General features: G+C 42.3%; 1 protein-coding gene across 1 annotated transcript in view; it reads left to right on the top strand.

Moving 5' to 3' along the window:
- The window catches only part of rec114 (REC114 meiotic recombination protein), a 48297-nt gene extending 32389 nt beyond the window's left edge, over positions 1–15908 (top strand). The window contains exons 3-6 of the mRNA XM_043680204.1: positions 2274–2357; positions 4690–4896; positions 11610–11690; positions 15534–15908. Of these exons, the coding sequence (XP_043536139.1) occupies positions 2274–2357; positions 4690–4896; positions 11610–11690; positions 15534–15695 (534 nt within the window). The 3' untranslated portion in view covers positions 15696–15908. The remainder of the gene's footprint in view (positions 1–2273; positions 2358–4689; positions 4897–11609; positions 11691–15533) is intronic.
- Positions 15909–18346: the final 2438 nt, after the last annotated feature.

Genomic DNA, 18346 nt, shown 5'->3' with positions numbered 1-18346 from the left:
GTGGAGGAGGTGCGGTGGAGGGCACCGTCGACCGCGTCGGGGGGGAAATTGCGGTCCTTGAAGAAGGGGGCCATCTGTGTTGTACGTATTTTGGACTGGTCCTCCTGGGAGCAGATGCGGCGGAGACGAAGGAGTTGGGAGAATGGGATGGCGTTTTTACAGGGGGCAGGATGGGAGGAGGTGTAGTCCAGGTAGCTGTGGGAGTCGGTAGGTTTGTAGTCACCAGAACATTACCTGGGGCTTTCAGTTTAATAGCCTAGCAATAACAGCATTGGGGATTTAGAAGGGGGTGGGGGTGGGGGTGGGAATAAGGGTACTGAGTTTGGAGCATTGTTGTCCTGTGATTCAACTATTGAACTATGCTGCAAAGCCTGTGGTTGGAATTTCCAAAACTCAACCCCACACAACCTGGAGCACCTCTGGTGGGCACATAGTTCCACAAACTGATACTGACCCCTCAACACTTTGCATTTCTCAAGGACACAGTTGAGAAGGTAACTTGCGTTATCAATGCATTTTAAAATGCCAAAAGCATTGTGTAGTCAGGCAACACCCTAATGTACAGCTACATGACTGAATTGTAGGATTGTGCAACTCGCTGAGAAACTTGGACTTCTTTCATACCTATAGCCTTTCAGATGACTCGCATATCACCTGAAGACATCTTCCAGATACTGCTCCATTTCTAGAGTAGCTTTTTGAAAGACTAAATAAATTGAACAAAAACATTCAAAAACTATTATTGCATTCTTTGTCATGTCTCTTGTTTACAGCATTAAAGTAACAATGAAAGTAGAAATAAATTTAACGCTGAACCCAAGTTTCAAATAGTTAATGCTGTTTCATTCTAAACTATACTTTAGATGCATATTCCCACCCAAAGGATAGGTGAAGTAAGTTTTAACTTTGCAACGATGAATGCAAATAGTGAAATCCCATATGGAACGTATCTATATATTATGTATACATACAATATACATAGAGATTGGCAATTTACAGGACAATCTCAAACTTCTAATTGCAGCAATCTACAGTTGAACCTATAGGAATATTCCAGCATTTGAACTTTTCGGCACTGCACAATTTCTGTAGAGTTCTCTAGGTCGCTTCTAAAACCTTAATGTGATTCCCAGATTGATGTCCTAAATTGGATATAACTGTTCAACTGAGGGCTAACCAGTGATTTATATGAAGGCATGTGCAACTGATGATGATACTGGGCAAGTTGGATCCCAGAATGAAACCTGATTTCAAAAAGTGTACTTTTAGCTTTTTGCAATTAACTTTTGGTACAAAAAATTGGTGGAAAGGCTCAGCAGGTCTGTCAGCATCTGTGGGGACAAATCAAAGTTAACAAAGTTAATCAAAGTCCTCAGAACTTGCAGCTCTGGACCTGAAATGTTAACTCTGATTTCTCCCGCCAGATGGTACAATTACACCATTTAAAGACATCTGGATGGGTACGTGAATAGGAAGGGTTTAAAGGGATTGAGGTCAAATGCTGACAAATGGAACTAGATTAATTTAGGATAATCTGGTCGGCATGGATGAGTTGGAGTGAAGGGTGTGTTTCCGTGCTGTACATCTCTGACTTTATTTTGCCAGACCTGCTGAACTTTCCCCAACCATTTGTTTTTGTTTCTGATTTCTAGGATCTGCAGTTTTTTTAACTTTTGCAGTTGGTTAATCGCTGAAACATATTAACTGTGTCTACAGATGTTATTAATAGCAGAACTAAGCTTATTACACAAACAAAATAATCAAACAATGTAGGTATTAAATAAATATTAACTTGTTTCCCAACATCATCCTTTACAGAGACTCTGTCCCAGAGAAATTTCACATCTATCCTTTTAATTGACTTTCCCTAATTTCTTTATCATGAGCTGTGAGCTAATTTTACAGTTACTTTCATAGCCCGCGCTAACATGGAAGTTTGCTCAGTTCTGATAGTTAGAACTGAACTTTCTGTGAAGATTCCTATCCAAACTTTCCTGGCTTAGAAGCTCCACAAATGAGAAATAACTTATGTAGCAACTGGTTTGCTCTGAACTCCCCTGATACAGCAGTGTTTCTCAACAAAGGAATGTTCCGAACTGAACTCTGGAATGTTTTGAAGTTAAACATTGAAAACATTTTAACCATGAATACTAGAGGGGTTTTCCCAGGCACTATACAGGCTTTCTTGGAACCAGAGTTGAAGAAGTATTCTTCTGTTTTATTCTGTTTCAGGAGGTTCACCGGTGATTGACCTAATGCCCTTGATTTTTCAGGAAGGATTTTCCTTGATTGAAGCTCACAAATGGTGGAAAGCAGTCCGCAGAGCAGATTGTCTGCTCTTTGGGTCGAAAGTTAAGGTAGGAAGTTGTAAATCAATTTTTACAGGAACATAAATTAATCATTTTATTGTCAGGTGTATTTTACAGTGCAAAAACAACTGTAAAATACAGTGAAAAGCTTTCACTGTCGCCATGATTCCGACACCATTTTGAATAGTTTGGGAATAATGTTTTAAAAAGTTTAAAGCGAGTCCATAACCCTTGTGCCACCACCAACCAACCAACATCTAAGATGCTACTCCTTGAGTGCCATCTTTGACTGCTGGGCCTACCTTGTCGCCACCACCTCCATTGATGTAGCAGCCAGTGCCAGGTCCCGTGCTTGCCCAACCATCGCCTCGATGTTGCCGCCAGGGCCCCGTTCTGGGCTCACCAGCTGTCGCCACACTCCAGATTCTGACAAAATCGCCTTCACAACGCCTTCCTTGTCGATGTCGCCATGACCAAGCTCACCTCAGAAGGTCAGTGGAAGCAAAAACCAAGAAGAGAAAGAGACGAGAAAAGAAAAAGAAAGCGAACAGAGTGATCGAGCCCCGGACACTTCCCTGGAGCAGTAGCCACATCCATTTCTCTTGTTTTAATTATTAATTTCTAATCCATCTCATCGTTTCCTGAGTTGCCTGTCACAAATGTAGCTTTTTTCACATTCTTTGCATTGTCATGCCTTTTGAAACTCCATTGTCTAGTACAAGTCTTTCTCACCGGGTTTTACATGCGGATTTTTTTGTCTTTTCTGTCACCTCGTCTTTTCTCTGATTCTATTACAGTCCTCTATTTTCTCATGATTTGGAGATGCCGGTGTTGGACTGGGGTGTACAATGTTTAAAATCACACAACACCAGGTTATAGTCCAACAGGTTTAAAAGCAAGTGTGCTTCCAATTAAACCTGTTGGACTATAACCTGGTGTTGTGTGATTTTTAACTCTATTTTCTCAGTTCTAAAGTTGTGTGTGTTTTTTTTGTTTTAGATCTCCTGCAATTAGTGGTTTTTTTTGCTTTTTTAAGTAGCAGATCGTGTTAGAACTTAATGTTTTATTAATTTAATGTCCTTTTAAGGATTCTTTTTTTTTAACAATAGTTCCGTAGAGCAAAAAGCAACATCCGTAAATAGTGACTCAGTTTTCCTTGACTGTAATGTGTTTTGAATTCAGTTTTGTGGAAAGTTTTATTTTAAGCTTCATCAGCTAATAAATATTTGATTAAAATAGTGTATCACATAAATATCATATATGTTTAGCTGTAGTCATAGGAGATTTAAGGCATGGGACATGATAATTTGTTCTATTGGGATAGAGATTCAACTCTGGAACATAGGAAAGTAGGAGGAGGAGTAGGCTATTCAGCCTATTGAGTCTGCTTTGCCGTTTAATTGGATCATGGCTGATCACCTACGTTCATACCACTTTCCTACACTGTCCCCATATACCTTGATGTCACAGTAGTTTGCAAAATTCGATAATGGATTAGCTGCCTGTTATATCTCCTTGTTATAACTCATTTTCCACTCAATTGAAAATCAGGCAGTGTATCCCACAGGATGTACATGTTGTGTTCCCGTCAAACTCGACTTTCACACTGATTTAGTTGTTGCAACTCTGAGAAAACCAAAACCAATCCCATTTTTTAACGATCCTGAGATTCAAGCATTTTGTTTAAAAGATGCAATAATCTCTACTTCAGCCATATCCCCTGGCAAAGCATTCCCTGATCCAACAAACCACTGCATCAGTAAACTACTTCTAAACTTGTTTTTTGAACACAGTTAATAATGGCTGAGCGCTTATCACTGGTGGCAAAGAAATTTGCCTAAAGTACCTTTGTACTGCAGAAAATAAATGATATCTGCTTCTCATTTTTTTCTACTTTGAAAAAATGTCGACTTGATGTGATTTGAAATTATTGAGAGTTCAAGGTGTGATATCTAAAATTTGTAAAGATTTTTTCTTTAAAACTCAGTCCTTTCAATTTATGCTGTTGACTAACTTAGAGTGAATGAGTTGCTGGGGCAGCAAACACGTGTACATTCATGTTGGAGACTAGCTATGGATAACAATAAAAGAGATTCTCGGCTTCTTTCCATCACAAAGCTGACCAGCTCCTACTGCCTGCCATTCGTGTGTGTTGGACAGTTGATTCTCAACTTGTTCAGCTACATAATGAAAGCACCTTCCTTGGCCATCAAGTCCTGGAGTGGGACTTGAAACATGAGCTTTCAACTCTGAGGCTGGGATACTACCCTCTGTTCGACAAGACCTTCAAGTTTTAGAGTAAATGAATAAATTTGATCTCAGTACATGCAAATAGTTAAAGCTCCCCGTGTCATAATTATTCAAACCTCTTCTTTTACAGAATGAAAGTCGTATGTTTCGAGTGCAGTTCAGTGGAAATTCCCATGAGCAAGCACTAGAACATTGTACTAACTGTGTGCAGAAGCTCCTTCAGTATATCAATGTGCAGAATCCCAATGGACAAAATCTGAACCAAGCTCTACAGTTGAGCCAGGCAACGAACATTGGCTACTCTGGAAGTTTGGAGCCAGAGGTAGGCCATCAAGAGGTGAAATAATCCTTTCTTTGCAACCAGTTTATTTTGATGTGATTTAATGTTAAATGTTGAACTGAATCTACCTAAAGCTCCTGTTAAGAGTATGTATAGGATTGTAATATTAACGTGGGATCAAAGTATTCACAATGGTCGCTGGCAATAACATGAATGCCCTGTACCTGTGAAATCTCTTAAAGCACTGACAGGCGATTATCTGTATGGGTGTTACAGAGTCACTACTAAAAGCTGTACTGTGTCAAAAGCATTGCTATTCGTGTTAGTGTTGGTGAGCAATCCCAGCTGTTATGTTTCCTCACTTGTTTTTTAAGCTTATACCTCAGGAGTTCAGAGTGCTGAATTGCTGGCAATTCTCCGCATCGATATTGATCAATCCCCATCCATTTCCTCATCTTTAAAGGGCTTGCTAGTGGTGTCGTAGAATCTGTTGAGGTTATTCAGATTACTTTTCCCTTCATTAGCTTTGAACAAAACTATTCGTCATGTCTGAATTGATTACCACGAATAGCAATGATGAAGTCAGTAAGGGTCAGATGGCAAACTCTTCAGTCACTGGAGTAATGCCTGAAGCAACAAAAGATGGCGTGATTGTTGGAGGCCAATTATTGCAGCATTGGTATTTCACCACAAGAGTTCCTTGGGAGTCTTCAGCTTTTTTGTTGATCTGCCAATCATAAAACTAGAAATACAGCTGTTTAACAATCTTTCTACAGTGGCTCCGTTTCATTCAAAGTTCCTCTGATAATGAAGTAGTCCATGTCAATCCCCAGCGACATGACTTGGTGCCATCAAGACTTTGAGATTTCAATTGACAAGTGACAGATAACATTGGCATGACATAATGGTGCTCTTGAAGCAAGGAAATTTCAGCTCCTCACCTCTCTTCACTATTTACAGTGCTCGGGTCTGAAGCAAAGTGGAATGCACACCACTAATGTGCAGGTGCAACAGCGCTGAACATTCAAGTAGCTCAACTCCATTCAGGATGGAGCGGTTAACGTAATTGGTGCCAACTCACCATAGTATTCATCTCCTTCCCCTACCAGTGCTGTGTGTGTACGATAAGCAAGTAAGAAAATGACCAGGAAGATTGATGAGGACAGAGTGATAGACATTGTTTACTTGGACTTTAGTAAAGCCTTTATCAAGGTTCTGCATGGTAAACTAATTAGTAAAGTTAGACCACATGAAATTCAGGGTGAACTTGCCAATTGGATATAAAACTGGCTTAATGGCAGGAGACAGAGGGTGCTGGAGGTAGTTTTTCATAGTGGAGGCCTGTGAAAAACGGTGTTCCACAAGGATTGGTGCTGTGTCCACTTTTGTTATTTATATAAATGATTTAGCTGAGAATATAGAAGGCATGGTTAAATTTGCGGATGACACCAAAATTGGTAGTACAGTGGACAGTGAAGAAGGTTATCTAAGATTACAAAGAGATCTTGATTATTGGGTCAATGGGCTGAAGAATGGCAGATGGAGTTTAATTTGGATAAATGCAAGCTATTGTATTTTGGTACAATAAACAAGGGCAGAACTTGTACAGTTAATGATAGGGCCTTGTGTAGTGTTGTGGAACGGAGAGATCTAGAGGTTCAGGAACATAATTCTTTGAACTTTGAATCACATGTAGATAGGGTGGTTAAGAAGGCATTTATCATGCTTGCCTTTATTGGTCAGACCTTTTCAGCATTGGAGTTGGGGTTGTACAAGATGTTGGTGAGGCCTCTTCTGGACTACTGTGTGCAGTTCTGGTCTCCCTGTTATACGAAGGATATTATTAAGCTGGAGAGGGTTCAAAGCAGATTTACTAGAATATTTTAGGGAATGAAGGGTTTGAGTTATAAGGAGAGGCTGGATAGGCTGGGACTTCTTTCACTGAGGAACAAATTTGGTTAGAGACAAAAAAACTGCAGATGTTGGAATCCAAAATAGACAGGCAGGAGGCTGGAAGAATACAGAAAGCCAGGCAGCATCAGGAGTTGAAGAAGTCGACATTTCAGGTGTAACCCTTTCACTGAAGCAGAGAAGGTTGTGGGGTGACCTTTATAGAAGTTTATAAAATAATGAGGGGTACAGATAAGGTGATTGACAGGTGTTTTTTCCTTGTGGTGCAGGATTTCAAGACTAGGGGGCATATTTTTAAGGTGAGAGGAGAAAGATTTTAAAGGGGCAATTTTTTTTTTACAGAGTGGTTTGGGTGTGGAATAAATTTCCAAAAGAAGTAGTGGATGTGGATGCAGTTACAATGTTTAAAAGATATTTGGATAAGTTCATGAATAAGAAGTGTTTGGAGGGATATGGGTTGAGCCCAAGCAGGTGGGATTAGTTTAGTTTAAGATTATAGTCGGCATGGACTGGTTGGTCCGAAGGGCCTGTTTCTGTGCTGTATGACTCTATGACTCTAAAACTTGCTTAACGTTGGGTTGACTGCTTGCCTTTCCCTGCAACCTCTGTCGCTGAGTAGAAAATGGGCAGCAATGGTTTTGGAACATCTCTGCACATTTCCAACTCAAGTCATGGCCGTCCTGACTTTGGCTAACCTCAGCGCTTCTTTTGGGTTGAATGTTACCAAAAGGCAGCGAAGTATCAGTCTTGAGGAGTTTCATGGAGGCTTTCCATCCTTCAGCTCTATTGAGCGATCTCACACAATTCTCTGCTGTTTAGATTAGATTAGGTTAGATTACTTACAGTGTGGAAACAGGCCCTTCAGCCCAACAAGTCCACATTGACCCTCCGAAGAGCAACCCACCCAGACCTGTTCCCCTGCATTTATTCCTCACCTAACACTACGAGCAGTTTAGCATTCACCTAACCTGCACTTCTTTGTACTGTGGGAAGAAACCGGAGCGCCCGGAGGAAACCCATGCAAACACGGGGAGAATGTGCAAACTCCACACAGACAGTTGCCTGAGGCAGGAATTGAACCCAGGTCTCTGGCGCTGTGAGGCAGCAGTGCTAACCACTGTGCCGCCCATAGAATAGAACCCCTACAGTGTGTGAAACAGGCCCTGCAGTCTAACAAGTCAACATGGACCCGCTGAAGACTATCCCACCCAAACCTATTCCCCATTCCACTACATTTACGCCAGACTAATACATCTAAGCATACATCCCTGAACACTATTGACAATTTAGCTTGGCCAATTCACCAATTGCACCAAACCTGCACATCTTTGGATTGTGGGAGGAAACCTGCACAGACAAGGGGAGAATGTGCAAATGCCACACAGACCGTCAGCTAAGACTGGAATCGAACCCGAGTCTCTGGTGCTGTGAGGCAGCAGTGCTAACCACTGTGCCACCCCTCGTTATTAATGCAGCTCTAGGTCTAACCTGTACTTGCCAGCAGCAAAAGTACTCATCACTGCTGGAACCTGCCAGGTTTTCCATACCATTACCATACTTAAAGCCCAGCTACTGTGGAATATTTGGAACAAGCATTCGACACCGGGTATTTGGGTCAGTACTGAAAGTGGACGTTATTTACACTAGTTCTGTAGAAGTCATATCAGATTTTAATAGTTAATTCTCCTTCTCTTCACAAATGTTTCCAGGACTTCTGAGTTTCCCCAGCATTGTGTTTGTTCCAGATTTCCAGCATATTGTTTTTATTACAGTGAGCTTGAGTTTGACTTGCTTAAGAAGCTGTCGATGTTGGATAAATCCTACATAGATTCAGACAGACCCTTCGGTTCAACCATTTCATGCTAAACATAATCCCAAACTAAACTAGTTCCACCAGCCTGCTCCTGGCCTGTGTCCCTCCACATCCTTTCCTATTCATGTACTTGTCCAAATGTCTTTTAAAAGTTATAATTGTATCCACATCCACCACTTTCTCATGAAGTTCATTCCACTCGCTCTCTCACCTTAAAAATGTGACCCCTTGACTTGAAAATCCCCATCAAAGGGAAAAGAAACTACCATTAACTCTATCGATACCCTCGTTATTTTATAAATTTCTATCAGGTCACCTCTCAATCTCCTAAGCTCCAGTGAAAAAAGTCCAAGCCTGTCCAGCCTTTTTTTATAACTCAAACCTTCCAGACACCGCAACAATCCTAGTAAATCTCTTCTGAGCCTTCTCCAGTTTGATAATATCCTTCCTATAACTGGGTGACCAGAACTGGACACAGTATTCCAGAAGCAGCCTCACCTGTACACTCTTCAGTATGACTTCCCAACTCTTATACTCAAAGGACTGCGCAGTGAAAGCAAGCGGCCAACGACGTAAACTTCAAAGAACTATGTGGGTAGTTCAGAGGGTAGAGCAGTGGATGTAGTATACATGGATTTTAGAAAGGCATTTGATAAGGTTCCCCATGGTAGGCTTATGCGGAAAGTCAGGAGGCAGGGGATAGAGGGAAATTTGGCCAATTGGATAGAAAACTGGCTAACCGGCCGAAGGCAGAGAGTGGTGGTAGATGGTAAATATTCACCCTGGAGCCCAGTTACAAGTGGAGTATCGCAGGGATCAGTTCTGGGTCCTCTGCTGTTCGTAATTTTTATTAATGACTTGGATGAGGGAGTCAAAGGGTGGGTCAGTAAATTTGCAGATGATACGAAGATAGGTGGACAGATGGATTGAATTCAAGAGTCGTGAAGTGATGTTGCAGCTGTACAGGACTTTGGTTAGGCCACAGTTGGAGTACTGTGTGCAGTTCTGGTCGCCTCACTTTAGGAGAGATGTGGAAGCTTTGGAGAGGGTGCAGAGAAGATTTACCAGGATGTTGCCTGGAATGGAGCATAGGTCGTACGAGGATAGGTTGAGAGTGCTAGACTTTTTCTCGTTGGAACGGCGAAGGATGAGGGGTGACTTGATAGAGGTTTATGAGATGATCAGAGGAATAGATTGAGTCGACAGTCAGAAACTTTTTCTTCGGGTGCAACAGAGTGTTACAAGGGGACATAAATTTAAGGTGAAGGGTGGAAGGTATAGGGGAGATGTCAGGGGTGGGTTCTTTACCCAGAGAGTGGTGGGGGCATGGAATGCGCTGCCTGTGGGAGTGGTAGAGTCAGAATCTTTAGTGATCTTTAAGCGGCAATTGGATAGGTACATGGATGGGTGCTTAAGCTAGGACAAATGTTCGGCACAACATCGTGGGCCGAAGGGTTTGTTCTGTGCTGTATTGTTCTATGTTTTATGTCCTATGTGCTTGCACCCCAGGTCCCTCTGTTCTACAACACTACCCAAGGTCCAGCATATGAAATTTCCAGTCAAAATGCATTTATGAAAGGAATTTGACATGGGTCCTGAAGAAAACGCAATTCAGTGTCGTGAATTTTTTTTTTCTTTTCACCAACTTCCTCCGCACAACTTATTCAACATTCACACTTTTATTTTCTGTTTTGCCCTATTGTTTTTCTACAGTTTAATCAACTGCTGGCATTCCAGTTGTCCTTCTCACTGAGGAAAAACTTGACTCAAAGTAGAATCGATTGTTGTTGGTGGTCACTCTTTAGAACGGCAATCCCTATGCTTTTAATAGATGGTTTTCCTTATTGGTTTCAATCATGGCCTATCTCCGCAAGAAATGAAAAACTTGCGCCCACACCTCCCCCCTCACTTCCCTCCAAGGCCCCAAGGGATCCTTCCATATCCGCCACAAGTTCACCTGCACCTCCACACACATCATTTACCGCATCCGCTGCACCCGATGTAGCCTCCTCTACATTGGGGAGACAGGCTGCCTACTTGTGGAACGTTTCAGAGAACACCTCTGGGACACCCGGAGGTGGGAGGGGAGGACAGATGTAAGCAAGTTGGTAAACCAGCCTGGTCTCATTTTTCTGTGTTGCAACATGTTACTTCTTTGAACTGGTTAGCCCGGCTTCCTCACAGTGCCAGGGACCTGGCTTCAATTCTACCCTCAGGTAACTGTCTTTGTGGAGTTTGCACATTTTTCCTGTGTTGGTATGGGTTCCCTCTTTGTGCTCTGGTTTCCTCTCACAGTCCAAAGATGTGAAGGTTAGGTGGATTGGCCACGGGAATGCAGTGTTGCAAGAATAGGGTAGGGGGGTGCATGTGGGTAGGATGTGCTTCACAGCATCAGTGTGGACTGAATGGTCTGCTTCCACAATGTAGGCATTCTATGATTCTTCTATTCTAACTGGTCTTTAACTTTTGTATCTGTTCTGGAGGAGTATCTAGTGGAAGGAGTGAATAATCCTTGCTTGATCCAGAATACGACCATGAATTATAATATGTTAAATAACTAGATGCTGAAATTCCCCCAAAATGCAAATGTATTATTTAACTCATTCATCGCAGCTGCTTTAAACCTCCGGGAAATCAAAAAAGAAAATCATTTCCCATTGAATCGGATGTGTATCAGCAGAGATGGAAAGGTTCCCAGAGCCTTCCCATGATTGGGTAATTATCGCTAGCAATTCTGCCATCAGTTATAGTCAAGGAATTCCCTAGAGATATGAATTATTCAAAGATGTGACAATTTGGGCATTTGTGTTAGCTCGAATATGTTTGCATTCCGATGTATACTGTATACATTCTGATGTATACATTCCGATGTATACTGTAGAAATGTATATCACACTGGAACTGTCAAGATTAGCTTTCTTCGGTGCAGATGCCATCTATGCATTGGTACAAAGGTTTGACTCCCAATGTGTACCATATGATACTCATGTCTGAGGTGCCTCAGTCGTTAGTTTTAGTATTTCAAGATCCTGCTTTGTAATGACAGGGGCATGGCACAGAGGAGGGTCAAACATCAGCAGAAGGTACCCTTCCTGAGGGTAGGATATCTATCAAGCAACTCGCAAAGGTAGGGAGACTAAACCATCTTTTTACGTTGTTTCAAATCTGCGTTCTTGAATCAAATCCTGTTTGAATTTTTGCAGTCAGTACAGACAGTGGATACTCCCAGGAAGGATGCCAAGTAGATTTCACAAGGAGTGAAAGTCTTTGTATATTGTTCCAATGCACTAATAGCAGTATGACATCTCTCAATCCAGTAAGGTGATTAAAATTATTTCCGGAAGCTTTCCTTATGGCTTCTGAGTGATACACACACTTTTTAAGTAGTAAATTACAAATAGATTTTGGTCCATAGGCCTTGGCTCAGTCTGAGGACAGCAAAGATTGGCTAAAATCTGGTGCATGAGAGCTTAAAGACCTGAATTTGAAACTCAGTCAGAAGTGAGAAAAAAGGTCACCACTTTGGTGTCAGTGAGTCTTATGTCACCCTTTACTGCACAATGACAGTGATTACAAGTCAAAACGTATTGGATTTGAAACATTTTGGGAGACCCTGTGGATGTGAAAGGTCTCTATCAAATGCAGCTTGCCTACATTTATCGCTTATTTTCATGCTGTTACTTATTGCCCTTTCAAGATTTTTTCAAAAACAAATTTTTAACCTTTGTTAAGGACAATTGTTAAAGGGTACGAAAGTAGGGAATGATGAAGAAGGGGGAAAAGAAAAACTTATTTCTATTTTGTTTCATGCAGATAGTCGCAAGCCTCTAACTTGGCACTGGGCGGAAGTGGGTGCTGCAGATGCTGGAGATTAGAGTCAAGATTAAAGTGGCGCTTGAAAAGCACAGCCGGTCAGGCAGCATCCGAGGAGCAGGAAAATCAACGTTTTGGGCAAAAACCCTTCCTGATGAAGGGCTTTTGCTCGAAACATCGGTTTTCCTGCTCCTCGGAAGCTGCCTGACCTGCTGTGCTTTTCCAGCACCACTCTAATTTTGACTCCAACTCAGCACTGCCCTCTGGACCCATCCATCACTGCCCCCTCTGACCTACCACCTTCTCCCTCACCTTCATCAACCTATCGCTTTCCCAGCTACCTCTCTCCAAACTCACCCCCCTCCCATTTATCTTTCAGCCCTGACCCACAAGCCTCATTCCTGATGAAGAGCTTATGCCCGAAACATGGATTCTCTTGCTCCACAGATGCTGCCTGACCTGCTGTGCTTTTCCAGCACCACGCTCTCGACTCTGATCTCCAGCACCTGCAGTCCTCATTTTCTCCTAATAAATATTATTTGACTGTATCACAACTAGTTACCACAAATTTGTACTCTTTGTCTGTTAAAAGTCGAGATGTGGCAAGGTATTCAATAGAAGTATTATTCTTCTCAATTTGGATGAGAGTTAGTTGTTTCCCTTAGCTCCCATTGGGAAGCTATGCATTCACAGAGGGAGACTGAAGATCAGGTATTCTAGGAAAGTGTACAATGTTGGTAGTCATGATTTGGAGATGCCGGTGTTGGACTGGGATTGACAAAGTTAAAAATCACACATCACCAGGTTATAGTCCAACAGGTTTATTTGGAAGCACTATCTTTCGGAGCACTGCTCCTTCATCAGGTGGTTGTGGAGTATAAGTGGACTATAAATTCTGTGTCTTACGACCTTACACTCCACAACCACGTGATGAAGGTGCAGCGCTCTGAAAGCCCGTGCTTCCAATTAAACCTGTTGGATTGTGACCTGGTGTTGTGTGATTTTTACAATGTTGGTAGTAATTGATGAAATTGAGCCTTTTTAAAATTCATTTTGTGGGATGTGGGCATTGCTGGCTGGCCAGCATTTATTGCCCCATCCCTAGTTGCCCTCGAAGGTTGTGGTGAGCTGCTGTCTTGATCCATTGCAGTTCACTTGCAGCGGGTTGTCTCAATGACATTAAGGAGAGAATTTCTACACATCTGTGACTTCTGTTGAGACTTCATCTAGTGATAAATGTGTCTGGATTCATGAATTGGGAGATAAGGAGGATTGGGAGCAGGCAGTTTAGAGGGAATTTGAGGGATTTCATTTTCACCCAGAGGGTTGTAGATATCTTGAACTCACTATCTAAAAGTGTTTCAGAGGGGGTAAGTCCTCTAGTCATTTAAGAAGCATTTAGATGAACACTTGAAATGCCATAGCATATAAGGCTACGGGACAAGTGTTGGAAAATGGGTTAGAATAGATAGGTGTTTGATGACTAGCACAGGGCTGAAGGACCACTTTCCGTGCTGTTCAAACTCAGATTCTGTGGTGAGACAAACAGAGCTAATGTTTTAGATTGAAGGCTTTCCTTTGGAGCTGAACTGAGCAGAACTTCCTTTCCCACAGCACCTTCCTGTGCAGGCGAAGGAGGGGGTAACACCAGTCCTTTCACCACATCCCTTCTCCTTGTCCAAGCCATCCCAGATGCAACAGCAATTTATGTGGACTTGTTTTGATTAACGATTTTTGAACTGTATTCGCTGCTCACATGTCTTGCTCCACGTTGGGAGACCAAAGGCAGAGGTTAAGGTGACTGCTTTGTGCGTCACCCCACTCAGTCTGAAAATGTGAACTTCCAGTTGCATACCATTTTAATTCTGGTCCATGTGCTCACATGGACATCTTAGTCCTTAGCCTGTTACAGTGTTCCGATGAAGTGTTAACATACTCTCAAAGAACAACACCTCTTCCAATTCGGCATTTTTGAGCCTTCCATACTGTAGTATTGAATTAAACAATTTCAGATTGTAAACCCACCCCTCCCCCATTTTGTTTCTTGCATGTGTCATCTTAATCTGGTTCCTCACAACTTTTTTTTTCTCTGACGCAGCTGTTTATAATTCTGTCATTCAGACTAATTTTAGACAAATCTTTTCTGAAGAACACTCATACTGGACTTGAAGCGTGGAATAGAAGAATCCCTACAGTGTGGAAACAGGCCATTTGGCCCAACAAGTCCACACCGACCTTCTGAAGAGGAACCCATTCAGACCCACTCCCCTACCCTATTACTCTACATTTACCCCTGACTAATGTGCATGACCTTTCACATCCCTGGGCACTATGGGCAGTTGAGCATGGCCAGTTCACCTGATTTGCACGTCTTTGGAGTTTGGGAGGAAACTGGAGCACCCAAAGGAAACCCACACAGACACTGGGACAATGTGTAAACTCCATAGAGACAGTAGCCCGAGTCTTAAGTTTGTTTCTCTTTCTGAAGATGCTGAGCGACCTGCTGAGTTTCCCCAGCATTCTGTGTTTGTTGGATATATCTTTTATTTCTTTCCCAAAACCATTATTACTTTCTTTCCCTTTTGAGCCCTGAAACCTGTTGCCTGCTGCTCAAAGGCGGATTCCTCCTTTTTGTTCTTTACACTTTTACTTGTACAAAACCTAAAACATTTCTATCTTCCTTCAGTTCACGCAATATCAACTCTGTTTCTCTTGCATAAAAAGTGAGGACTGCAGACATTGGAGATCAGACTCGAAGAGTTTTGGTGCTGGAAAACCACAGCCGGCCAGGCAGCATCTGAAGAGCAGGAGAATGGATGTTTTGAGCATCAAGAATGTGATGAAGGGCTTATTCCTGAAGCGTCGACTCTCCTGCTCCTCGAATGCTGCCTGACCGGCTGTGATTCTCCAGCACCAACACTCTGTTTCTCTCTCAATCGGTGTTGCCTGACCTACAAAGAGGTTAACAGTTGACCTTCCTTTAACTTGAAATTGATTTCTGATTTTTCAACTTCGGGTTTTGTTAATTTGATATTATATGCATGCTGGTCAAAGCTTACGTTGAAGCTCGAGAGAGAGAGAGAGAGAGAGAGAACATACTTCAGTGACGGGTCTTTTGAAAACCACTTTGAATCTGTCATGAGTTTTTCTTCCCTAGTCCATGCTGGGAGCAACTTCACCTCAGCTGCCAGTGGCCTACCAGCAGTCAGCCTTGACCACTGAAGAGCTGGGTCCATTCCTGCGACTCTGTCTGCTGGATCAGAGCTTCCCGGCGTTTGTGGAACAGGTGGAGCAGGAACTTAAAAAGCTGATTGACTAATGACTCAGAACAATTTTGGCCTTTCCCCAGTTGACAATAACCAGATTGCTACTTGAAGGGAATTGCTACTAATTGCATTAATCTTCATTAACTCACCTCATGTCTGGATTTCTTCTGACAAACATATCCATTGCAGTACAATGTCAATGTATCTTCGATGTTCTCATTTCTTATCATTAGTTTGTTCCATCATTAAACAATAATAAATTTTTCAGTCAACTTGAGCTTTTGTTTAATTTCACTAAGTCAAATTCACTGAATTTGTACCCATTCTTAAAATAGAATAAGTTCTTAATGGATGTTTCTAACCTTAATCCAGGCTGTAATTTTCATTTCTGTTTCATGCAGTTGGCTATCCAGCAGATAGACACACCACCTCATTTAACATGAACCTGTGCAGGCTACAAGGTTGGAAATGCATTTCGCAGACCGTGCTTAGTTGAACACTCAATATCTTGACCTTGTGTTGCTCGTTTGGGATATTGTCACCGCTCTCATTGTGTCAGAAAAATAAAATCCAGGTGTTCACATGGAATGCCGAGCAGAGGAATATCACCAAGTTTTAGAATAGGAACCAATGGGATATTTGAAAATCACACTTTTTAATCTGCTATGAAAATTTCCCAGTGGAACAACTAATCATTTGTTGAAGAGACAAAAGCCTGATGTGCTTAGCTGCTCTAAAAAATGATCCCTTTCATTGGCTGTTCACAGCCTCAGCAAGTCTGTGATGTTGAATCAAACCATTACTTCATCAACGGCCCATATTCCAGCCCACTGGCAAACCTTGTCACCATCTGCCTTTCACTCCTCGCTTTTAGCCAGGATCAGGGCTTCTCCACTTTCTTGCCTGAGCATCTTCCATCAATTCCTTTTATAAAAGTTGGAACAAATTGCCTCAGTAGCTATAAAATAATCTGTGAACCATACTGCTGGCGTGACAATACTATGGCTTTAAGAGCTGTATTTTGTCATTTTTGTTTTGTGTGTGCAGCTCCAATTTCGCATGCAAATTTTCAAATCCCTTTCCCATGTTGTCCACGCTTGTGGTCTGTAAACCCCAGAGGGGCTGGCATTGACACTACACTGCGCAATATGGTGCAAAGAATGATTTGCGTGAGTCAGTGATCATGAACGCTGAACGCAAATGCTGGGAGCTTGCTGTGTTGGAAGACAGTGCAAACAGGCTTTTCAAATTCTGAACCTGAAAGTGTCTGCTGCTGTGGTTAAGTAAGTTGCTGAACCGTACTCCCAAGGTCACGTATCATTGTCAAGCCAACCTGTCCGCTTGAGAGAACAGGAGCGAAAAGTGCCGGAGCGAGGGAATGGGAGCACCAGAGTCCACTTTATTGGGAAATAAATATTTTCCCAAGGGAGGGAACCATCTGTAATTAACCAAAACACGCTGAAGTAAAACCTTTCCTTTGAACAGTTCTGAGCAATTGTGAATGAGGAAGTAAGTCAACGGTTGCAGAAAGTATAAAAGAATGAGGAAATGTAACTACTATGGAATTTAGTCCCTCTATTCTACTGCTCCATGTGAGGGAAAACAAATGTGTACCAGTTTTGGACAAACAAAGACAAGTTGTCAAACAGGCCTTGCTTCATTCATGGCTGACAGGTACTGAATCTGAAGCCACTGCAATAATGGTGGATGGTGTTAATTTAAATTTCCATTCGGTAAGTACTGTGCAATATTAAAGGAGTGCTGAAATGCCAAAAGTAAGATATTACAGCATCAGAAAGTACTGGAGAGGTGCAGCCTGTGGTTATTGACATTAATTGGGCTTTCAACCTTAGCTGCAAATTACTAGGATGCTAAAATTGTAATCTGATGCATGATGCGTCTAGCAGTCCGTCTCCCTGTCCAGGTACAGGGAGATTGACAAATCAGATAGACAATAGACAATAGGTGCAGGAGTAGGCCATTCAGCCCTTCGAGTCTGCACCGCCATTCAATATAATCATGGCTGATCATTCCTAATCAGTATCCTGTTCCTGCCTTATCTCCATAACCCTTGATTCCACTATCTTTGAGAGCTCTATCCAACTCCTTCTTAAATGAATCCAGAGAGTGGCCTCCACTGCCCTCTGGGGCAGAGCATTCTACACAGCCACCACTCTCTGGGTGAAGAAGTTTCTCCTGAGCTCTGTCCTAAATGGTTTACCCCGTATTTTTAAGCTGTGTCCTCTGGTTCGACACTCACCCATCAGTGGAAATATGTTTCCTACTGCCAGAGGGTCCAATCCTTTCATAATCTTATACGTCTCAATCAGATCCCCTCTCAATCTTCGAAACTCAAGGGTATACAAGCCCAGTCACTTCAGTCTTTCAGTGTAAGGTAATCCTGCCATTCCAGGAATAGACCTCGTGAACCTACGCTGCACTCCCTCAATAGCCAGAATGTCTTTCCTCAAATTTGGAGACCAGAACTGCACACAGTACTCCAATTGTGGTCTCACCAGGGCCCTGTACAGCTGCAGAAACACCTCTTTGCTTCTATACTCAATTCCTCTTGTTATGAAGGCCAGCATGCTATTAGCCTTCTTCACTACCTGATGTACCTGCATGCTTGCCTTCATTGACTGGTGTAAAAGAACACCTAGATCTTGTTGTATTGCCCCTTTACCTAACTTGACTCCATTTAGGT

This window comes from Chiloscyllium plagiosum, chromosome 40, assembly GCF_004010195.1.
Source record: "Chiloscyllium plagiosum isolate BGI_BamShark_2017 chromosome 40, ASM401019v2, whole genome shotgun sequence".
NCBI lineage: Eukaryota > Metazoa > Chordata > Chondrichthyes > Orectolobiformes > Hemiscylliidae > Chiloscyllium > Chiloscyllium plagiosum.
This window is presented reverse-complemented; position numbering and strand designations above follow the sequence as displayed.